General features: G+C 41.3%; 2 protein-coding genes and 1 pseudogene across 4 annotated transcripts in view; 2 read left to right on the top strand and 1 right to left on the bottom strand.

The window, feature by feature from the left end:
- Positions 1-1,335: 1,335 nt before the first annotated feature.
- On the bottom strand, positions 1,336-8,513 carry LOC111952718 (carboxylesterase 5A-like; annotated as a pseudogene).
- Positions 8,514-10,684: 2,171 nt separating this feature from the next.
- On the top strand, positions 10,685-12,282 carry LOC111952548 (beta-1,3-galactosyltransferase 2-like). Its single transcript, XM_023971353.2, has 2 exons — positions 10,685-10,767; positions 10,994-12,282. Exons 1-2 carry the CDS (start codon positions 10,724-10,726, stop codon positions 12,042-12,044), a joined length of 1,095 nt encoding a protein of 364 aa, XP_023827121.2. The 5' UTR covers positions 10,685-10,723; the 3' UTR covers positions 12,045-12,282.
- A 1,462-nt stretch (positions 12,283-13,744) lies between these two features.
- The window catches only part of zfpm1 (zinc finger protein, FOG family member 1), a 114,767-nt gene continuing 103,438 nt past the window's right edge, over positions 13,745-25,073 (top strand). For all 3 annotated transcript variants that reach the window (XM_023971348.2, XM_023971350.2, XM_023971349.2), the window contains exon 1: positions 13,745-14,183. In XM_023971348.2, coding sequence (XP_023827116.1) covers positions 14,144-14,183 — 40 coding nt within the window. In that variant the 5' untranslated portion in view covers positions 13,745-14,143. The remainder of the gene's footprint in view (positions 14,184-25,073) is intronic.

Raw genomic sequence — 25,073 nt, forward strand, 5'->3', positions numbered from 1 at the left:
GAAGTAGATGTTTGACTCCGCCTGGATCCATGCTATTGGGATCATTGGAACGTCCCAACTCTGTCGTGGCACTATTTAACTTGACATTGAAAATGGTTAAGATCATGGTAAAGGTTAAGTAATGGTTATGATTAACGTTAGAGTACGGACGTCCCAATGATCCCGGATAGAACTAACACCAACATATGTTCACGCGAAAATAAGACAGTACCAATTGAGGAGCTTTTGTATGGGGGGCAATGAGAGAGTGCCGAATTTGGTCAATATAACAGTTAATTGCTATTTTGATAGGTGACGCTTATTTGATTGAATATAAGTTTCATAATGCTTAGGTTGATGCGATGTAGTCTACTGATATAAGTGATAAGACATTCTGACAACTTTGTAATAACGATTTTATACCGGAGTTGTACCATATGTTCACACGCGTATCTGCCCTCTCATTGGCTAGAATGTTCCCACCTGATCTCGCTTCCTCCCGCCTACCTTTCGCATTTAACGACATGCGTTTCCATTGTTAGAGCGGTCAGTTTGACATCTCGTCAATATAACAGATAATCTTTGGTCTGCATCTAAACGGGAAAAGGGCCAATAATATTTTAGCAGACTTCGTCACGATACTGATGGCCAACCAATATAATTTGTGGTTGTAGCGCACGGGCATGTGTTCTGTTTCAGCAGAGCTCATGACTCACTTGCGTTCATGTTTTTTTCCCCGTGTTGCCCTTTCCAAGTCAACACTGTAATACTGTGAATGTAAATAATCTATAACAATTTCCATTGGCTATAGGACTTCAAATATCTTCCTATATCATCATTTGTGTTTTTTTCAAATTATGAAGAAAGACAGAAAGATGACAAGCACATGTTTTAAATGAATTCAGAGTCTCTATTAAGAGTCTTAACCTACCTACAAAAAAATGCCAAAAGAATTACAGGTGCAGTGTTTAGAGGTGTAGGCAACGCTAATAAAGCCGACTTGCAGCAGCTGCCAGGCTGTGGAACTTCTGAGGGAGGAGGACAGTCATGAAGTGCAGCTTGTCCTTTTTTAGGCTCTGAGCAACCATCTGCTCTAAACCCAACCCCATGTACTTTCTGCTCATACAGGGACCACTTTACCAGCGCCTCCCCGTTTGGTGAGCTGCGGGTCACAGTTAGTACCCAGGGATCAGTGTGCTAAACAGGCCATTTCACGAAGAAAAGTAACTCAGGACTGTACTTCTAATAGTGTGCTGGACTGTTGTGAAAATCATGCAGCTAGAAGTTCTGGCTCCAAGAAATAGCTATACTGTYGTCAGTTTATGTCAGAGTGCATGCAAGCAATATTGCCCCAATATTTTACCTTTATTTAGCTAGGCAAGTCAGTTAAGAACAAATTCTTATTTTCAATGACAGTCTAGGAACAGTGGGTTAACTGCCTTGTTTAGGGGCAGAACAACAGATTTTTACATTGTCAGCTCGGGGATTCAATCTTGCAACCTTTTGGTTGCTAGTCCAATGCTCTAACCACTAGTTACAATATGCCATCATTTTCCTTGCACAGCTTCTCCTCCTCTTCAGTGACTGTTCCTGTAAGTGGCATTTAAGGGAATATAGGGAGTGATCAGATGTTACCTTGTTTTGAAATTAATATGATCTCTACAAGCTCTTTATTTTGACTGACTTATTTCCATAAATAGGGACAATACAGTTATATCAACAAATAATGATCTAGTGGCCTCCTGACCACTTTATTTGATGATGCATCTTTCTTTTTTTATTCCTATTATTCTTATCTTGTGAAAAGATAATGTTAATATCCTCAGAGACAAAATCAGTATGTCCTTATAACTTTCAGGTCATTGATAGCAGTTATTAACTTGCATAATACATTGGAATTATTCTGGTGATCACAAATGGCATCAACCATGCCAATGTAACAGTAGATTATGTAGTTCAGGTCCTGACTAACCAAATCTGGGGCCCTAGGCAAGAACATTTTAGATGGCCCACTCTTGGTGGCAGAGATACAATTTTGCACTTTTAAACCAATGTCCTGTAATTACACACATTTAGCGTTGGGGCATTGAGAAAATGTTGCAGTTTTAAAGCACATTTCCTGTATTTATTTGACACATTTTGCCATGGTTTATGCCGTGTAATCCGTCCCTGATGTAGTTGATGTGTGCTTTAGGCCTACCTGTTATCTTTATACAGTTGAAGTCAGAAGTTTACGTACACCTTAGCCAAATACATTTAAACTCAGTTTTTCACAATTCCTGATATATAATCCTAGTAAAAATTCCCTGTCTTATGTCAGTTAGGATCACCACTTTATTTTAAGAATGTGAAATGTCAGAATAATAGTAGAGAGAATGATTTATTTCAGCTTTTATTTCTTTCATCACATTCCCAGTGGGTCAGAAGTTTACATACACTCAATTAGTATTTGGTAGCATTGCCTTTAAATTGTTTAATTTGGGTCAAATGTTTCGGGTAGCCTTCCACAAGCTTCTCACAATAAGTTGGGTGAATTTTGGCCCATTCCTCCTGACAGATCTGGTGTAACTGAGTCAGGTTTGTAGGCCTCCTTGCTCGCACACGCTTTTTCAGTTCTGCCCACACATTTTCTATGGGATTGAGGTCAGGGCTTTGTGATAGCCACTCCAATACCTTGCCTTTGTTGTCCTTAAGCCATTGTGCCACAACTTTAGAAGTATACTTGGGGTCATTGTCCATTTGGAAGACCCATTTGCGACCAAGCTTTAACTTCCTGACTGATGTCTTGAGATGTTGCTTCAATATATCCACATCATTTTCCTACCTCATGATGCCATCTATTTTGTGAAGTRCACCAGTCCCTCCTGCTGCAGCAAAGCACCCCCACAACATGATGCAGCCACCCCCGTGCTTCACGGTTGGGATGGTGTTCTTCGGCTTGCAAGCCTCCCCCTTTTTCCTCCAAACATAACGATGGTCATTATGGCCAAACAGTTCTATTTTTGTTTCATCAGACCAGAGGACATTTCTCCAAAAAGTACAATCTTTGTCCCCATGTGCAGTTGCAAACCGTAGTCTGGCTTTTTTTAATCGCGGTTTTGGAGCAGTGGCTTCTTCCTTGCTGAGCACCCTTTCAGGTTATGTCGATATAGGACTCGTTTTACTGTGGATATAGATACTTTTGTACCTGTTTCCTCCAGCATCTTCACAAGGTCCATTGCTGTTGTTTTGGGATTGATTTGCACTTTTTGCACCAAAGTACGTTCATCTCTAGGAGACAGAACACGTCTCCTTCCTGAGCGGTATGACAGCTGCATGGTCCCATGGTGTTTATACTTGTGCACTATTGTTTGTATAGACGAACGTGGTACCTTCAGGCGTTTGGAAATTGCTCCAAAGGATGAACCAGACTTGTGGAGGTTTTCACATTTTTTTTCTGAGGTCTTGGCTGATTTCTTTTGAATTTCCCATGATGTCAAGCTAAGAGGCACTGAGTTTGAAGGTAGGCCTTGAAATACATCCACAGGTACACCTCCAATTGACTCAAATTATGTCAATTAGCCTATCAGAAGCTTCTAAAGCCATGACATCATTTGGAATTTTCAAAGCTGTTTAAAGGCATAGTCAACTTAGTGTATGTAAACTTCTGACCCACTGGAATTGTGATACAGTGAATTATAAGTGAAATAATCTGTCTGTAAACAATTGTTGGAAAAATGTATTGTGTCATGCACAGAGTAGATGTCCTAACTGACTTGCCAAAACGATCTTTTGTTAACAAGAAATTTGTGGAGTGGTTAAAAAATGAGTTTTAATGACTCCAACCTAAGTGTATGTAAACTTCCGACTTCAACTGTATGTCCATTCCAAAAGCATGATCCAAACATAAGMATGGTCAGACTTTACAAAGCTGGGTCTGGCGTCTATGTGCATCTCTGGGTGATGTTGGAACTCGTACATGTACMGTTGCACCAGCATCTAAAAACACAGGAGATACATTGGAAGTGATGAGAGCTTTTGGCATCATTTCATAAGGTGATTTAAAATGCAACAGAAAAGTTGCCTTCCCCAGACTGGAACTAACCTCTGGTATCCAGACACTTTAATAACAGGCAGAACCACAAACAGATCTCCCAGCATTTCAGTAAATCCATCACAAATATCTTCAGGAGTTTTTGCATTGAATCCTCCAACCAGGAGTTCTGGAAAACCAGGGAATTTATTGAAAGTTCCCGGAATGTTGCAACCCTTCTCTATAGTATAGGTCTACATGGCATCATTGTACTGTGGCCAGCGGTACTTTCATATCCTGGTCAATTTGCTGGTTAATAATATAAATAATTGAATTAAGTTACTATGATAATAATAGTCTTATACAATAACATAAATGGTACATAAACACTGCTTCAGTAACAGGTGAGGGAACAGAAGGAGGAGTAGGACAAGATGGGCGAAAAGAACTCACCCCAGCAGGATAGAAAATGTTTCATTATTGAACTCGCTGACTGCCTATTAAAGCTGTAAAACCATTTAGGTGGATTAAAGGACTGTTCCAAAATATAGTAGAACTTACTGTATCAAATCCAACACATGACACACCTTCACCTTCCTAAATTTGAAAAGACAGAAAAGTAATTATTATCAAAACCCTTTTTATTTCAGTAACCACTTAAACTTGAAGACATATGTAGAGATATATTGAGCAGAAGTGTTTTTCATCAAGAAAAACTGACCTTGCCATTGGGAGGATCCATCCAAACTCATGGTTAGTCATTCCAAGGAGCACAGGAACCTTCTGGACCTCCTTTCTCTTTAAAAGCTTATCTGCAAGGTCTTTTAGAAACACTCCACCCAGTCGTTCCTATAAAGATTCACATCTAAAATGCAACAGGCTCAATGGTTGAAAACAGGCCTAACCTGACCTCTTGTGGCTGTTATTGGAATAACTTTACAGTAATATCTAAGGGAGATGTTATTCTGTATGGTACTATAGAGGCTATATAGAGGTCTAACAATTTCAACCATATGAAATTAATCATTTGAACCATCATAGGAAAAAATGCACATGCAACATATCTTCCGTATGTCTCAACTGGTAATAGCTAGTTTACCTTTTTTATGGCATTCACCAAATCCTATTCAGTTCTCATAAACTTGACAAGCTACTCATTAGTAGTGTAGTCACACTGCCAGGTTAGACATCATTATCATCACCTAGACATCACCTGGCCAGTTGTTCAAACATCACATAGCATTCCAAACTTTTATATAATTGATTGATAAACCAGTTAACAGTTTGAACTGATTCAAATGTGATTTGAATTAGTGTTGGATGATTTGTGAGACAGGTACAATACCTTAGCTTGGACCAGAGGCTCTTTTGTAGTGTCACGAACCAGCTCGTAGCCCGTAACAAAGGAGACAACGTGGAGGTAATATATTTATTAAATTAAGTAAACTATATACAATTAACAATAGTGTCAGTAATCAGTAGTGTAAGTGAGTGGTTGCATGCATAGATGGTGATAATGATGGGTGTGCCAAAACAAACACACCTCAAATCCCCCCCCCCCAAAAAAACACACACACACACACACACACACATACATACGTACATACATACATATATATACACTGCTCAAAAAAATAAAGGGAACACTAAAATAAGCACATCCTAGAATCTGAATGAATGAAATATTCTTATTAAATACTTTTTTCTTTACATAGTTGAATGTGCTGACAACAAAATCACACAAAAACTATCAATGGAAATCAAATTTATAAACCATGGAGGTCTGGATTTGGAGTCACACTCAAAATTAAAGTGGAAAACCACACTACGGGCTGATCCAACTTTGATGTAATGTCCTTAAAACAAGTCCAAATGATGCTCAGTAGTGTGTGTGGCCTCCACGTGCCTGTATGACCTCCCTACAACGCCTGGGCATGCTCCTGATGAGGTGGCGATTGGTCTCCTGAGGCATCTCCTCCCAGACCTGGACTAAAGCATCCGCCAACTCCTGGACAGTCTGTGGTGCAACGTGGCGTTGATGGATGGAGCGAGACATGATGTCCCAGCTGTGCTCAATTGGATTCAGGTCTGGGGAACGGGCGGGCCAGTCCATAGCATCAATGCCTTCCTCTTGCAGGAACTGCTGACACACTCCAGCCACATGAGGTCTAGCATTGTCTTGCATTAGGAGGAACCCAGGGCCAACCGCACCAGCATATGGTCTCACAAGGGGTCTGAGGATCTCATCTCGGTACCTAATGGCAGTCAGGCTACCTCTGGTGAGCACATGGAGGGCTGTGCGGCCCCCCAAAGAAATGCCACCCCACATCATGACTGACCCACCGCCAAACCGCCATGCTGGAGGATGTTGCAGGCAGCAGAACGTTCTCCACGGCATCTCCAGACTCTGTCACGTCTGTCACATGTGCTCAGTGTGAACCTGCTTTCATCTGTGAGAGCACAGGGCGCCAGTGGCGAATTTGCCAATCTTGGTGTTCTCTGGCAAATGCCAAACGTCCTGCACGGTGTTGGGCTGTAAGCACAACCCCCACCTGTGGAGTCGGGCCCTCATACCACCCTCATGGAGTCTGTTTCTGACCGTTTGAGCAGACACATGCACATTTGTGGCCTGCTGGAGGTCATTTTGCAGGGCTCTGGCAGTGCTCCTCCTGCTCCCTCCTTGCACAAAGGCGGAGGTAGCGGTCCTGCTGCTGGGTTGTTGCCCTCCTACGGCCCCCTCCACGTCTCCTAATGTACTGGCCTGTCTCCTGGTAGCGCCTCCATGCTCTGGACACTACGCTGACAGACACAGCAAACCTTCTTGCCACAGCTCGCATTGATGTGCCATCCTGGATGAGCTGCACTACCTGAGCCACTTGTGTGGGTTGTAGACTCCGTCTCATGCTACCACTAGAGTGAAAGCACTGCCAGCATTCAAAAGTGACCAAAACATCAGCCAGGAAGCATAGGAACTGAGAAGTGGTCTGTGGTCACCACCTGCAGAACCACTCCTTTATTGGGGTGTCTTGCTAATTGCCTATAATTTCCACCTGTTGTCTATTCCATTTGCACAACAGCATGTGAAATTTAAATTGTCAATCAGTGTTGCTTCCTAAGTGGACAGTTTGATTTCACATAAGTGTGATTGACTTGGAGTTACATTGTGTTGTTTAAGTGTTCCCTTTATTTTTTTGAGCAGTGTATATATATATATATAAACCTGCATGTTTGCATGGAGAGTCTCCTCAATGAATGGGGAAAGGTGTATTTATCCCCGGGACACACCCGAGCCCAGGTGTGTCCCCACCAAAGCTCTCAATGTTCTCCTGGACCCACTTCAGAGTTGCAGTGTTCTAGGAAACCCCAGTTGCCTGGTGCATGCTCATCTCCAGTGCCTTCAACAGATATGCAAAGAAATCCATGAGATACAGTGCATTCGGAAAGTATTCAGACCGCTTGACTTTTTCCACATTTTGTTACAGCTTATTCTAAAATTGCTTAAATAGTTTTTTTCCCTCGTCAATCTACACACAATACCCCATAATGAAAAAGCAAAAACAAGTATAAACATTTTTGCAAATGTATAAATAATAAAAAACAGAAATATCACGTTTACATAAGTATTCAGACCCTTTACTTACTACTTTGTTGAAGCACCTTTGGCAGCGATTACAGCCTCGAGTCCTCTTGGGTATGACGCTACAAGCTTGGCACACCAGTATTTGGGGAGTTTCTCCCATTCTTTGCAGATCCTCTCAAACTCTCAGGTTTGATGGGGAGCGTCGCTGCACAGTTATTTTCAGGTCTCTCCAGAGATGTTCGATCGGTTCAAGTCTGGGCTCTGGCTTGGCACGGGCTCGCTCAAGTGCAACTGCAGTTGAAGAAAATTTCAAAGTTCTTGACATTTTCTGCATTGACTGACTTTCATGACTTAAAGTAATGATGAACTGTCGTTTCTCTTTGCTGATTTGAGATGTTCTTGTCATAATACCAAATAGGGATATCTTCTGTATACCACCCCTACCTTGTCACAACACAACCAATTGGATCAAATGCATTAAGAAGGAAAGACATTCCACAAATGAACTTTTAACACGGCACACCTGTTAATTCAGATGCATTCCAGGTGACTACCCCATGAAGCTGGTTGAGAGAATGCCATGCGTGTGCAAAGCTGTCATCAAGGCAAAGGGTGGCTACTTTGAAGAATCTAAAATGTAAAATATATTTTGATTTGCTTAACACTTTTTTGGTTACTACATGATTCCATATGTGTTCTTTCATAGTTTTGATGTTTTCAATATTATTCTACAATGTAGAAAATAGTAAAAATAAAGAAAAACCCTTGAATGAGTAGGTGTGTCCAAACTTTTGACTGGTACTGTAAGTAACATGTTAATAAAACTGTTCATGTATAACTTACAGGTAGTTTTTCACCTGTTGCTGCCTCTTTAGGTGTGTATACATTAATAAGATAAAGACAGTCCTCTGACACGTCTGTCAGGTCGTATTCAATGGCCATTACATTTACTATGTGTTGAGAAATAACTGGATCCTGAATACACCTAGAATGAGAAAAAAGAGAGTGAGAGAGACCGAGAGGTGTTTCGGTCAATGCCATATTGGTTAGCACTCCATGTCCACTCCATTGTAAAAAGTGGCGGCACTGTTGTTCATCTGAAGTGCTTTTTCTGATTGGTATGATCCAAAATTACACTTTGGTTCATTCAACCTATTCAATTTGTCTGAAATCAAATACCAAATTTGACAGATCAGTGTGATTTTTAAAATTGAATGAAAGCTTCTAAATTGCTTTCAACAGCTCATGCACATTTGCGTTGCATAGTGGTGGGAGCAATGTAGTGGCGGCAGCCTATCAGAAGAGTTGGAGGCGCAGCCTATTGGGGGCGTGGCTTTCATTCTGTTCTTTTTGGCCACCCATAAGAGTGAATGTCATTCCAGGTATGTTTAGTGTCAGCACTGAATCTCAACSAAAGAGGAAAATAATATTGATTTCTGAAAGAAATAGTTTGCAAGTTGAAATATAGCTTTGTTAATAATCAAATACATGTATAGCAGTTGGCATTAACTCATGTATTTGGTTTCAACAAATGTCCTTATTTTCTCATGTACTTGTAATCAGTTGACACAATACCTTTTTTAGGTTGATCCTAAAAGTGGATTTTTTTTTAAATGCAGAAGTACAAAGGTTAAACTATCTGAGATGTAAGGTTGGCGTGTGCTGTCCCTCTCTGGTTCCCATGGCTCTGCAGGCTGTTGGGCAGCCAGTCGCAGAGGACCCACAAGTGGATGGGCATAGGGTATCTTCAAATACTGCTGCACCCTCTGCTCTATGCCTTTCACAATCATATACAGTACTTGCCCTGAACTTTGCTATTCTTCAGAGAGACCACTGGACCAGTCTCTGCTGGAAGCACACTAAACACAAGGGGCCTTAATCATGTAACTTGATTAAAGTCTGAGCACATAATGTTGTCGTTCTTCATAGTTTCTGTATTTAAAGGAGCCAACTAACTGTTGGAATACTTTTTAAAATAATGTAAGTGAAGTATGCTGCAATGTATGATGTTCCTGTAGTACTTTCCCCATTATTATTGTCTAGTTAAATAAAGGTTAAATAAAATAAATAATCTTGGTAGCTAAAGTAATCAAAATATGCATGTTATGTAATGTACCAGTTTTGTTGTATTTTTTCTTTAGTACAAAATAATTAAATAAGGATTTCTTACACATTGTGCCCAGCGAAGCACCTAAAAATACTATAGGATGGTACACGCTAAGAAGTGTTGTTCACATCATGGCTGTGTCTTTGGAAAGACAGACAGACAGACACTCAGTTTTCATTCAAGCAAATACCCCTCCCTACAACAGGTACCTGCCCCTGAATTGGTACACACACACGCACACGCACACGCACGCACACACACACACACACACACACACATTGATTTAACTTCTGTTTCACCAGACCCCGCCCTAACAGCCTACAGCCCAACTTACAAAACATCGGTCTTTGAACAACACGCTTAGTAAGGCTATTCAGGGATACCTAAGTTGTCAAAGGCTTTAAAAGGGCTTTAAAAGAAGGGATGTAAAAACAAATAACAAAATATATTTCCTGAAATGAGCTTGGTCAGAGTTGGCAACTGTATTTCAAGGTGATAATGTCCGGTGATACATGAAGGGACAAATAAGTTACATTACAGTAGATTGCATTTAATTATCTTTGACTCTTTCGACAATAATAAACCTCTTTACTTAGGTTTTGTCCTTTAGTGAAGCACTGCCCTGTATCTCACTGCAGATTTGCAGTATAAGCCAGCTTTGTCCTTGTAACCTTATGCCAGTTTTTTGACCAGCTGGTGTTCATAGCAATGCTCAATATCCTTTGGGTTTAGTGTACTAATCCTGAATGACTTTCTGACTTGTCTTTTTCTAGTGTTCTCTGTTGGAAATGTTACTAGACCAGATAGTGCTATTTTTAGTTGTATAGTTTATTGGCACCATGATTTAAGTATAAGGCTCTTAACTATACCCAGGGCCACTTCATGCATGCTGCCGTGCCACTATATATATAACATCACACGTAATGCTGTCTGGATTAGGATTTTGTCAGAGACTGCTGCAACATACTGTATGACCAGTATAAATCACAACAAGTTTGAAGGGCAGGCAGTGTCTGGCTGACCAGGTCAAAGAAAGCTGTTATCCATGGAAGTTCAAAACTTGAATGTCAGTGGAACAGGTGGTAACAGGTAAATGCATTCTGACTTATATCATTAGCTTTGTGTTCTTAAAAGTCTTCACAAGATTGTCTTACAAGTAATGTATTTATAGTGGACTTAGTGATATATTGAACATTGTCTTCTGTTAATATTATTATTTTTAAATCATGTTGTTCAAATAAATTAAACAATAAAAGTAAAATAATTTAGCACCTTGACCTGTTCCTCTCTTTTAAAATCTCGCCATTACTTTCAGTAAAAAAACAGAAGACAGTGGAACATGTCAATGCATGAGGTTTCCCCATCGGAGGTGTTTTGTGCTTCTCCTGGCTGTGGGGATCCTGGTGATATTCTACGTAACCACCCTCTTCACTCTTCATATAAGCCAGACCCCACTCTGGCTGCTAGGAGGCCAGGATCTAACTCCTCTCTCTTATACCAATGGAAATGAGGGGGAGTTTTTTTCACCATACAATGTAGCATACCCACACAAATATCAGTTTGTTCTGGATGAGCCTCATGAGTGCCAGGAACGCAGCCCCTTCCTGCTTCTGATGGTGCCAGTAGCTCCTGGTAATCTGGTAGCCCGGGAGGATATCCGGAAGACTTGGGGTAAGGAGAGCCTGGTTCTGGGACGGGCTGTGCGTCTGTTCTTCCTGTTGGGCCTGCCCAGTGGAGCGGAGTCAGAGAGGATGCAGGAGGAGGTGCTGCTTGAGAACCAGCTGTACCATGACATGCTGCAGAGTGACTTCCAGGACAGCTACTTCAACCTGACCATCAAGACCATGGTGATGCTGGAGTGGCTGGCCTCTCGCTGCCCCGGCGCCTCCTTCGCCATGAAGATTGACTCTGACATGTTCCTCAATGTGCACAACCTGGTCAACATGCTGATAGACCCAACTACACCAAAGCACAACTACATCACTGGGAAGTTCAGCCAAAACACACAAGTGGTGAGAGACCGTACCTCAAAGTGGTACATTCCCAATAAGGTTTACCCCAGTACCAAATTCCCTCCCTACCTTTTGGGAAATGGTTATGTATTTTCCATAGATCTTCCTGAGAAGATAGTGGAAGCATCCAAACAAGTCCGTGCCATATTTTTAGAGGATGCCTACCTGGGTATGTGTCTGAGCCATTTAGGGATTGCAGCCAGTTACCCACCTAACTCTTCCCTCTTCAAGCTTTCCATGCCCTACACTCATAATCGCTGTTACTACTCTACTGTCATCACTACCGAAATGGACCATGTGAGTGACCTGCTGCGAGTCTGGGAGGACTTACAAAGACCTGGCACCCCCTGCTAAGGACAATGAATACCTCTTAAAGCTTTGAATCCTTACCCTGCTAAGGACAATGAATACCTCTTAAAGCTTTGAATCCTTACCCTGCTAAGGACAATGAATACCTCTTAAAGCTTTGAATCCTTATAAGTATTAAACACACTATGTAAGCACATGCATACAAGTATTATTAAACAAATAGGTAGGCACACACACACACACACACACACACACACACACACACACGCGCACACGCGCACACGCACACACACAGGCATCATGGTATCATAGTAAAATTCACTCACTCTCAAACAGCTTATAACATGTTATTACCACATGATATGACCAGATAATGTTGTTACAATAATAGCATTACTACACAAGTAGAGCTACGTAATGTGTAGTGTTACTGATCGGTCTTGCAAGTATAATTTCCCATGACTGTCTTAAATTCAAATGGCAACATGGGATCTTGTGTGTATCTATGAAGTAAGTATCAAATTATGTCTAAGATCTTCAAAGATGAGCATGATCAGTGTGTATCACATTATCCCATGTGACAGTATAGTCTCAATTTCTGTACATCATCAAGACAAACTCATATGTGGACACAACATAACAGCTACTGTGCTGTTACACACCAGCCTTTTTCTACTGCACAAGATTTTCACTGTCACTAGATGGCAGCAGTGAATTTGACTTAAACGTTTGTCTTGTGTGCTATTGTTTAGGTTGCTTGTGATTTGTACACTCAGTTGATGCCTACTTCAGATTGATGTTGTTACAAATTCCTGTACTGTTTGTAAAAACAAAAATGTAAACAATGGAGCAAATGCACCCCATGACATTTTCCTATACAAATAGTAGGCTACTTGATATATACAGTCGGATCCATATGTTCTTAATTAATGATATACCAGGATAGAGCAACATACATTATTTGAAGCTATATTTTCTAATGACAACATAATTCTAATCAAATCAAATTGTATTTGTCACATGCGCTGAATAGAACAGACCTTACAGTGAAATGCTTACTTACAAGCCCTTAATTAACCAACAATGCAGTTTTAAGAAAAATAAGTGTTAAGTAAAGAATAGATAAGTAAAAAATAAGAGAGCAGCAGTAAAATAACAATAGCGAGGCTATATACAGGGGGTACGGGGCACTGGTTAGTAGAGGTAATTGAGGTCATATGTACATGTAAGTAGAGTTAAAGTGACTATGCATAGAAAATAAACAGAGAGTAGCAGCAGCGTAAAAGAGTTGGGGGGGGGTCAATGCAAATAGTCTGGGTAGCCATTTCATGAGCTGTTCAGGAGTCTTATGGCTTGGGGGTAGAAGCTGTTAAGACGTCTTTTGAACCTAGACTTGGCGCTCCGGTACCGCCTGCCGTGCGGTAGCAGAGAGAACAGTCTATGACTAGGGTGGCTGGAGTCTTTGACCATTTTTAGGGCCGTCCTCTGACACCACCTGGAATAGAGGTCCTCGATGGCAGGAAGCTTGAACAATGTTCTAGGTCTTTCAGGTAAAACTGTTTTTATTTCCACTAAGAATTACAGGAAAATTATCAATTAATAAAATTAAAGTAGCTAGATTCAAGAATTTTGGGGCCTACAATTCACAGAAAAAAACCCGCCCATAACGGATACGTTAGCCCTACGTCAGACGCAGGGGGCGTTAGAGGGGCGTGTCGGCTCTGCATATCAGCTGTAATGTTTAATGTAACGCTCGCGCTCCATTGAAAAGTGCCTGCCAGTACTCGAGTGTTGGGCGGACTAGGGAAAAACAAAGGGAAAACGAAAACAGTAATAGGCTACATTGACATAGCGGCAACATTTTATAGAATAGTTATAGCGATACAACTGCAGTCACTGGCATCCCGTAGGTGACAGTTAAGACCTCACAAGGAAGAGGAGGAAGGGAAAAGAGAAGACCGCACATCTGGGAAGACATTGAAAAGTAACTAAAGCTTACTTGGCCACAGGTAGCCCTCGTGCGTCAAAGAATATCAAAGTGCAGGTCATGCGGATATCTCCGGCTGGAGATCGATCAGTGTTTCAGTGCTAGTTCTTCCTAGGAAGATCACTTACCTTCAGCGGACCAAGAGCAGGAGAAAGATATGTCCCGAAGAAAGCAGAGCAAACCCCGGCAGATCAAACGTAAGGAAAATAATAAGTTCACATTGATCTTTATTAAAGGTGGTTCATTGCGAACATACTGTATATACTTTGACAGGTGGACTAGGTTTGTGACATTTAGCAGTGACCAAAATAATATTTCTATAAATGACCTACCAAACTAATATAAAAATGCGATTAGGCTATGTGACTATGTTTATAATAATTTTGTGGAAATGTGCATTCTTTTTAGCCTACATTTGATATAGGGAAGCCAACAGTTTCAATGATAGCATACTGACTCAAATACATTTAAAAAATAGGCTAGTCAACTAGCCTAATATCGAGCACATGTATAAATGCTACTTTTTAAAATGCTACTGTTATAAATGCTTAGTAGGCCTACTAGAACACATGTATTCAAAATAATCTATCATTTTAAATGTGATGTAAAGCACATCTCAGTGTAAGCAATGTTTTCGGCGCTATCCTGCTCCACTCTCCACAGTGAGCGTGCAATCAAATATTGTTTTGAAGTAACAATGTGAACATCATGTGAAAGCTATAATTCTTTTATATGTAGGTTAGGCAAAAATAAAAAATAAATGGTTTATGCAGTTTATCACAGTGGGTTTTAACATTGGGTTACTTAGTTAGGRCCATTTAGCCTAACTTGCAGTCTCTCTCAAACTTTATTTAGTTGCAATATAGTCCCCTAGGCTTAATAAAACGTTGCATTTGCTTGCTCTTTTAAAAACGTTTTGTCCATTGGCAACTGAACTGTAACAGTGGTTTCCTGTTTAATTATGTTGTGGAAACGTCACTGTTCTCTGAAAAAGGCGATGTGAACGCAGATAAACTGCGATCCGATCGCAACCGAGATAAAGATTAAAATTGGATCTTTTTTTATTTGTTTTCTGTCTGAAGCTGCACTGAGGCTGGCGTTGCATTTCCCCCGGCTTTTCAGTTCTCTTTCCAGAGATGGGGCGTCAGATAGCGCGCTTGCTGATCTCGCATTCTGATAGTGGGTTACAATTGGATCTTTTTTCATCTATCCTTTTAACTCTTTAATGCATAGGCGTCCATTTAAAAGGTCTCTCTCAAACACACACTCACTCCCTGGCTGCCTACTGCGGAGAAGTCGTTTTGCTCTGGTGCCAGGCGCTCTTTCAGTTCTTCATGCAGAAGAGATGCCTTGGTCCGATAAGCACAGTAGCAATATCTTGGAGGTTGAGTTTGAAAGGGTTGCTCAAAAATAAAGCAGAAAGTAACTCTTAAAACGAAAGAGAAATCACATGATAAGGTCATATTAGCATACATTAAGCATTGTGCATAAAGTGCCCATAACGATGCTTCTAGTAAAAGGCACACCATTGGGCGGTCATGCTATCTACCCAAACGGACTCTCCAACTACCCAAATGGAATCTCTGCAACATGCCATCTTCAAAGCAGCCACTTGAAAAGGCTACATGAGAGATATAGGTTTAAACAAGTATTTGACTAAGTATTGAAGCATTTTTGTAGGCTAGTGTTATTATGAAAAAGAAAAATCCTCTTCACATGTTATGTTATTAATGAAGAGGATGATTGTTCTGTTGGCTAGCAGTAATGTAAATAATAATAATATAAAAAAGTTATTTCCTTTACTTATTATTTTCCCATAGTGGTCTTCCAATTGATCACCCATCAGTCTCACATGGACTGTGGATATAGTCCAGACACTGGAGAGGATAAATTCAAGCTGTAAGCATATCAGGGGTGTCATGGCCTTTGTCTTTATCAGTGCTTACACCATCATGCTTCCTTGCTTCTTGATGTGACACAGAAGTCCCATGATTCTCTTGTGCCTTGGCAGACATTTTAATGTAGGAGGAGTAGTGATAAGGGCTTGGGGTTTGATTACATCCACCATATTGTTCCATAAGCATCACAAGCTTGTTTCTCTGTACTAGTCCATATTTTAATTCATTACTGTGTTGTGGTTATAGCACACTTACTGGGCGGTGGTGGCATTTGGAATGCTGGACCAAAAACAGATGTGTCCATCATTATGGAAGCCTCAACTCAGGGTAGATATTTGTCTACGTCTTTTGTGCGTCATTCTCCCGATGGTGAAGATCTCTCAAACTGATTATCCATTCCTCCTCGATGGAAAGATATGAATGGGGCACTGGGTCCGGATCTCAGGGCTTATATTTTGGCAGTTGAGATGGAGACAGGATAAGCAGGGCGGTGATCGCTCCCCCGATAGTGTGAGACAGATGGAGGCGATTTGGATTGAGCTTGCATTATAATTACATTTGGCTGCTGCATTCTCATCTTTGTCGTGTTTGTGTTGTTGTTTGGGACTAGCTGGGTGTATCTTTTGATAAAAAACAAAAAAAAACGGGAGAAGCAGATAAGGCCAGAAATAGGGATAGCAGGCCTGATAAGGCATAGTGGAAAAAATCCAGGAATAAAGAAATGGTTCTAGGTTTGAAAGCAGGCAGCTCGCCCTCTCTGAGATGTGCAGGGCTGATAAGGCCGCCTGCTGATCACTGATAGATAAGCTCAGGCAGATCCACAGATACAGCAGCTTTCTCTGCAGCTCTGCCCTCATGACATCACTGATAAAGCTCAGAGGTCAGCATGAATATAGCATGGCCGCCTATAGAAACCACGAAGTCACGTCTGTAGGTTCAGCAATCTCTGAATTAACATTGACCTCATCTCTTTAGACAATGGCAGTTGCTCTGAAAGTGTATTTGTGCATCTAGGTTTTTTAAAAATTGAGATTTATATAAAACAAATGAAACAGTTTGGATGTAACCCTGTTCTATTTTGAATGGATGTCTTACATACACTTTTACCTCTATAGGTTATATTACATTTTTTTGTACAATTGAAAGATGAATCCAATCTTCCCAGGCCAGTAAAACATTATAATAATACATAGATCACACACACACACAGTCTCTTACACACACTCGTAAACCCATACGCCCATATATACACACACAGCGCCTTAGTGGCTTTCTCTTGTGTGTTTTTCCTTCTTTGTTCTGCTTTTAGCTCGATGTGAACTTTTGATAAGCCCTGGGGCCCGATCTCCAGTGCAGATAGAGATTGCCAAGTGCGATTAGAGTTGTTATCAGCACAGAGCAGGCAGGCTAAGACTCCACTGCAATAACAAAGCCACACGGAGGAGCAGCAAGGCCTGGACCCTGGCAATCAGTTCCACCGTTAATGTGATTAATGTTGTATAATTAGATGATAGGTGTGAATGCATTTCTCTCCCTCTCTCTCTTCTTCAACTTCACCCTTTTCCCCGCCCCCTGGTTTTTTCCCTAACAAGCATTGTAGTTGATTAATTTAATTAAAACTAATACCACGTATTACTCAGTGTAGATTCCATGTAAGATATCATTGAAATGTTGTGTTCGTTGATGATTATCTTGAGTGCTTTTTTGGAAAAAATGAAGAGCACATCTATGCCGCTAAAAGGGAAAAAATCCAACATCAGCATAACGCTAAAAGTTGTTGATTTTACTACGAGATATTAGATGATGACGGATTACGCCGGAATTGGGATGCTTTTAAATAGTCTGTTCAGTTTGAGAACATTTAATGACTACATTTACCTCTATAGGCCATATGACTGTTTTTTTAATATATTTTTTTACAATTGAAAGATGAATCCAATCTTCCCAAGCCAGTAATAATATCCCAAAATTAAAATACATGGCTCATGCACACAGAGTCTCAGACAGACACACACTCATAAACCCATACACCCATATATACACACACAGCGCCTTGGTGGCTTTCTCTTGTGTGTTTTACCTTCTTTGTTCTACTTTTAGCTCGATGTGAACTTTTGATAAGCTCTGGGGCCCAATCTCCAGAATGACATCATGGCTCCCTGATCTGTACTACACAGAGATGCATAATTATGGATATATAGCAGAGCACAGTGGAGTACTGTGCAGTACAATACAGTTCAATATTAGATAATATTTTGGGGGATTTCCTCTTTTTGTTGGTGGATTCCTGTGTGTATCGGTTTCTTTTGTCGTTAGGTTATAGCCTATAGATCTGATGATGTTGAACAGTGTTAGTGGGTGAGTGGGCTGCCTGTGGGGGGAAGTTGGCAGGGTTACAGAGGAAACACTGCCTGTTTGGTGTGTGGATGAGTTATTACACCTTCCTGCTATTTACTCTGGGGACTGTGTAGTGTGAATTATGATGCTCTGCTCCATGGCCCCCTGGAGCAGTTGTAAATGGTTTCACCTCTGACCTCTTAAGCAAGGACTTTGGGAATACTTGCCACCTACTTACAGTAGCCTAATATTTGTCAAACTATTTACTTTTGCAGTAATTGATACTGGGCAATTCCACGGTAACATAATTATGCTTTGACTCCGTTTTTTCACTTAAAAAAATATATGCCAAACAAAAACCCTTGATTTCAAAGTTTTCCATCTGCCTATCAAGAAATCAAAGCCTTTACTTATGCCCAGTTTTTAAGATGGAAAATGGTTTCCTTCATTTCCACAAAACATAGACTCTTAGCTTTCATTTGACACCCAATTTGATATGGTCCTATGAACTTCACGTTGGTGCTCATGGGTTCTTTTACATGGAAATGCCCTGCTGTGTTTTGTCTTTGGTGTGGGGTTTGCACATACGGTCCTGTAGTGTAGGTGGACTTTTACCCCAGTAACGTAAAGCAAAGAGCCCTTTCCTCAAGTACATAACAGCCGTGTCCCACCTTCCATTCTAAATACTGCTGGTGCTGCTTTGTGATGTAGGGACTATGTAACAATGTGCACCTACACTGTAACTACACTGAACCTGCCTATGTAGCAACCATATAAATATATAGGTATTAATAGGGACACAATGCACAATGGGACCAATGATTCTTTAGTTCTGTGTCCACTGTGCAGTTGATGATGGATATTTATAGACGGTATTATTTGATTGATGGGCAGAGGTTGTGGGTGTTGTTCTAGTATGTTTACATTGGGGTCTTGATGTAGAGGTTTGTATAGAGCTGGTGTATCGATGTGTGTCCTGGATAGCCATAGGCCACGTGGCCGTGGTCAGGCAGTCGGCAGGCAGGCCGCTGGCCGGGGGACAGTGTGTGATGCTGTTATGACAAGCCCCCCCCCCCAGCGCTGCCGATAAGAGAGGCCATTTGCTCCTACTGTGTTCAGCGCTCTACTGTTCCGGGGTGTAAAAATGCCTTGGTAAACAATCCAGATTGACCTGGTTTTACAGCTGGCAGGCAGGCGGGGGGAGCGGAGCACCATGGGAATGACTCTGCCCACAACCGTTACTGTGATATGGGACATGGAAGCATGTATTCTTGACCTGTAGAATATGAAATCTATGTCACACGAAATTATGACTGCACCTCCACCTCTTATCCAGAGCGACTTACACTAGTGAGTGAATACATTTTCATACTTTTTTCCCGTACTGGTCCCCCGTGGGAACTTGGCGTTGCAAGCACCATGCTCTGTCAACTGACACACAGACACACACACACACACTCCTAGAAAATGTGCTTTGCCCACAGTGCTTGATTGGGCTACATTAAGGAGCAGCATGTGAAATCTTTTCAGTGAGCAATGGGCAGGGTGTATGAGGAGCAAAAGTGGCGATAAGAACTACTGGGCGTCAGGGACAAAAGCCCAGAAAGAGGAGATGTTAGACTGGCCCCGGGGAGCCACCTTAACAGAGGTGGTCGAGACCAGTGGCCCCTCCACTGTCTGCTCTCATACACTACACTCTGGCCAGTTAGGATACATCCCAAATGGCACCATGCACTCTTAGAAAAAAGGGTTCCAAAAGTTTTTGGGGCTGTCCCCTAGGGTTGCAAAGGGTCTGAAACCTTCCGGTAAATTTCTGGAATTTTCCAGGAAATTTTCCATAGGAAGTTAAGCCCGGGAATTTGGGGAATTTTGCTTAAATTCATCAACAAAGTTAGCTTATAACAGTGAACCTTTTTTTGTGGGATACACAAGGCAATTCTAGGTCTTGTGGCATATTTTGGTTAAACTATCCCCAATTCAATGGAATTGCAACCCTCTGCATGCACAGTGCATTCTTCCATCATTGTCTGAGCCAAGGACTACATGCTTTCTGGTAAGTTTTGATTACAATACTGGGTGGGTTGAATATATTTTATATGACATACATGATTTTCTGTTAACTAGTAAATAGTAGTCTACAGCAAAGTGTGTTTAAATCATTTCTAACTTGTTAACAATTTTTGCTAGTTAGTTTTTGCTACCATGTGAGTTTTAGCTTGCTTTAGTCTGCTAACTGAGTGTTAATTCACCTGTTTCTATACATGTTTAATTTTAAAACATTTATCTTACAAAGGAGTTGTTTAATCTAACTGCTTATCTATTTATCTGTACATGGAATTGTATTAGGGTTTTTTTATTTAAGAAAATCTAATCTTTACAGGAAAATGCCACGGGCACCATCTGATGTGTGGATACATTTCACTGCAGCTAATGTAGAATGAAAAGCTGTGTACATTTTCAAATACTGTGAAGAATGCAACAAAGATGCAGAATCATCTGGCCAAGTGCATAAAGTTCCCTCAGCGCTCACAACAAGCAACCTCTGACAAAAGTCCCTCTACTTCTATTCGAGGTGAAAATGATGAATCAGACACCTTATTGATAGCAACAGCTCATGGTCCTCCTGGAATCAGAAGTTTTTTTGACTCAATGGAGGAACGTATTCAGATAAATGCTGATGAATGTCTTGCTTGAGCTGTACACAGTTGCTGTGTATGCAACTGGTTCACCTCTGATGCTCACAGGCAATGTGTATTGAAAGAGATTTCTGAATGTTCTTGGACCAGCTTCCCCCCTCCAACCAGACATGCTTTATTTAGTAATTTGATGATTTGATGGATGCAGAGTTCAACAGAGTTCAAGTGAAGGTCAAGCAAATCATAGAGAAAGCAGACTGTATTGCAATCATCTCTGATGGGTAGTTGAATGTTCGTGAGCAAGGAATAATTAACTACATCATCTCCACCCCTCAACCAGTATTCTACAAGAGCACAGACACAAGGGACAACAGCCACACCGGTCTCTACATTGCAGATGAGCTGAAGGCAGTCATCAATGACCTTGGACCACAGAAGGTGGTGCACTGGTGACAGACAATGCTGTGAACATGATGGCTGCTTGGTCTAATGTGGAGGAGTCCTACCCTCACATCACACCCATTGGCTGTGCTGCTCATGCATTGAATCTGCTCCTCAAGGACATCATGGCACTGAAAACAATGGATACACTCTACAAGAGAGCCAAGGAATGGTTAGCTATGTAAAGGTTCATCAAGTTGTAGCAGAAATCTACCTCACCAAGCAAAGTGAGAAGAATAACAGCACCACATTGAAGCTGCCCAGCAACACATGTTGGGGTGGTGTTGTCTTCATGTTTGACAGTCTCCTGGAGGGGAAGGAGTTTCTAAGAGAAATGGCCATATCACAGTCTGCCGATATGGACAGCCCCATCAAGAGGAGCATCCTGGATGATGTATTTTCGAAGAGAGTGGTAAGCAGCCTGAAACTCCTGAAACTTATAGCAGTAGCCATTGCACGGATTGAGGGAGACAATGCCATCCTGTCTGATGTTCAGACTCTGCTTGCAGATGTAAGTGAAGAAATCTGTACTGCCCTGCCCACTTAACTGTTGCTCCAAGCAGAGGAAACTGCAGTTCTGAAATACATCAAAAAGTGTGAAGACTTCTGCCTGAAGCCCATACACGCTGCAGTGTACATGTTGGACCCCAAGTATGCTGGCAAGAGCATCTTGTTTGGTGCAGAGATCAACAAGGCCTATGGTGTCATCACTACCATGTCTCGCCACGGGCAAGGTTCTTGGCAGTCTGGCGAAGTACACTTCCAAGCAAGGGCTTTGGGATGGAGATGCAATATGGCAGTCGTGCCTACATATCTCACCAGCCACCTGGTGGAAGGGACTTCATGGATCTGAGGCTCTTTCCCCTGTTGCCTCCATCATCCTCCAAATCTCACCAACATCAGCCGCCTCAGAGCGCAACTGGACCTTGTTTGGGAACACACACACCAAAGCACTCAACAGGTTGACCAATACAAGGGTTGAAAAATTGGTGGCCATCCGGGCAAATCTGAGGCTTTTTGAGCCTGACAACGAGCCATCCTCAACAAGGTTGGAAAGTGACAGTGAAGATGAGGCCTCAGAGTCTGATGTTCAAGAGGTGGACATTGAGGAGGTCCAGGGAGAAGACATGGAAGCCTGAGAGGAAGACAACCAAAGCTTTAGTTTCTAGACTTTAGTTTCTTTAATTTTACAGATGTATGTTGAAAACGTTTTTGGGAGATGCGACAGATCATTGGGGATCATTCAATATTCCCTTTCTTTTGTTGTTCAGTGAAATCATCCCATGTTAAGAGTCAACTCATGTAATTAAAGTTCAATTCGTAACTAAATAGTTTTGTTTGTTTCTATTGGAAGGATTTCATAATTTGCAATTGTCTACTTATGATAAGGTAAAATGTTTATGTTTCTGTCTCTGTATGATATTGTAAATATGTCCAATGCAAAAAACATCTACATTTAAATGGTAATTTAAAATGTGCAACCCTACTGTCCCAATAGGAGAACCCTTTTTGGTTCCAGGTAGAACCCTTTGTGGTTGTATATAGAACCCTTTTGGGTTCCCAAAAAGGTTATGCCTGGAACAAAAAAAACGATTTCAAAGGGTTCTCTTATAGGGACAGCTGAAGAACCCTTTAATGTTCTAGATAGCATGTTTTTTTCTGATAGTGTATGCCTAATATAGTGCACTACAAAAGTACTGCACTATGTAGGGAATGGAGTGCCATTGTGAATGATCTTTGTCTGGTTTTCATTATGCTTGTGTAAACCATGTGTGTTCTTGCTCTGTGGCTGAAAAGGGACCTGTCAGTCAAAGACAGTTGTGTAGGCAGAGGGATTTAGATACTTGTGTTAGGGGCCACAGATGGCACATAACACATTTTACATATTTAGCAGACGCTCTTATCCAGAGTGACTTACAGTAGTGAATGCATACATTTTCATATTTTTTTGTACTAATCCCCCGTGGGAATCGAACACAGTGTTGCAAGTGCCATGCTCTACCAGCTGAGCCACACAGGACTAACACGTCATAGAAATGTACTTTTCGGTGTTCAGGTTTCTAATGTACAGTAAGAAATGGGAACGGTTGAGTGAGCAAAGATAAGAGAAATAAGTAAAAACTTAAAAATGAGAAATAGTGATGATGGGTTAGATGGTGTCTTTGTACACCCCACTCATTACTAGGCTTCTTCAAGTCCAGTGTCTCATCACTTCTTGTCACCCCTTCTCATTGGGAAATCATTCTGTTGTGAGAAGAGAGATGATGTAGTCCAGACATCATGTTACACACCACTCCCTTTGTTATCTTCCAATAGGCAGCCATGACAAACTATCTTATATCTTCCCTCTCTTAGTATCTTATTGATACTGTACGTGCACATAATGAAATACATAATTGTGCCCAGATGAGATTAGGGAACAACATGGCAGATTGAGTCAGACAGTATGACCACAACTGAAACTCCTTTCCTTTAAATAGTGTGTAAATGAAGAAGTTTCCTTCTTGACAATCAATGAACGACAAGAGAGTACAAATGGGGAAGAGGAAGAGAGGGAAGAGCAATCGGGTGGTTTAATGACATCCGTTGGCAATCAGATGTCTTAACATCATTGCCATCCTTTTAGGACATGGACTAACCTACAGTGTCTGTTCGCAGCCAGTTCAACCTCTGTAGACTATTGATAAGCTAGCAGATTTGGAATGTGTATTATATCTCATGGTACTGTTTCCACTGGTTTGTTTTGGTATTTACTAGGACATTTTGTGATGTCAATGGGAAAGGGAATGGGGGATACCTAGTCAGTTGTTCAACTGAAATGTGTCTTCCGCATTTAACCCAACCCCTCTGAATCAGAGAGGTGTGGGGGGCTGCCTTAAATCGACATTTGCGGGGCAAATCAAATATATTTGATTCGATTCAACACAGCGCCCCCTATCAGTCATCTAGTGTATATATAAATCATTGACAAGAACAGAAGGAAAATATCAAATCAAATCAAATCAAATTTTATTAGTCACATACACATGGTTAGCAGATGTTAATGCGAGTGTAGCGAAATGCTTGTGCTTCTAGTTCCGACAATGCAGTAATAACCAACAGTAATCTAACCTAACAATTCCACGCTACTACCTTACACACACACACAAGTGTGAAGGGATAAAGAATATGTACATAAAGATATATGGATGAGTGGTGGTACAGAACGGCATGGCAGGATGCAGTAGATGGTATAGAGTACGGTATATACATATGAGATGAGTACTGTAGGGTATGTAAACATAAAGTGGCATATGTTAAAGTGGCTAGTGGTACATGTATTGCATAAAGATGGCAAGATGCAGTAGATGATATAGAGTACAGTAATATCATATGAGATGGGTAATGTAGGGTATGTAAACATTGTATTAAGTGGCATTGCTTAAAGTGGCTAGTGGTACATTTTTTACATAATTTCCATCAATTCCCATTTTTAAGTGGCTGGGTTGAGTCAGTATGTTGGCAGCGGCCGCTAAATGTTAGTGGTGGCTGTTTAACAGTCTGATGGCCTTGAGATAGAAGCTGTTTTTCAGTCTCTCGGTCCCTGCTTTGATGCACCTGTACTGACCTCGCCTTCTGGATGATAGCGGGGTGAACAGGCAGTGGTTGGGTGGTTGTTGTCCTTGATGATCTTTATGGCCTTCCTGTGACATCGGGTGGTGTGGTGTCCTGGGGGCAGGTAGTTTGCCCCTGGTGATGCGTTCTGCAGACCTCACTACCCTCTGGAGAGCCTTAC

Source organism: Salvelinus sp. IW2-2015, linkage group LG26, assembly GCF_002910315.2.
Source record: "Salvelinus sp. IW2-2015 linkage group LG26, ASM291031v2, whole genome shotgun sequence".
Lineage (NCBI taxonomy): Eukaryota > Metazoa > Chordata > Actinopteri > Salmoniformes > Salmonidae > Salvelinus > Salvelinus sp. IW2-2015.

Coding starts and splice junctions, on each gene's coding strand:
- LOC111952548 (XM_023971353.2), top strand. CDS start 10,724: ATGGAAGTTCAAAACTTGAATGTCAGTGGAACAGGTGGTAACAG. Junction 10,768..10,993: donor AGTGGAACAGGTGGTAACAG/GTAAATGCATTC, acceptor CATTACTTTCAG/TAAAAAAACAGAAGACAGTG.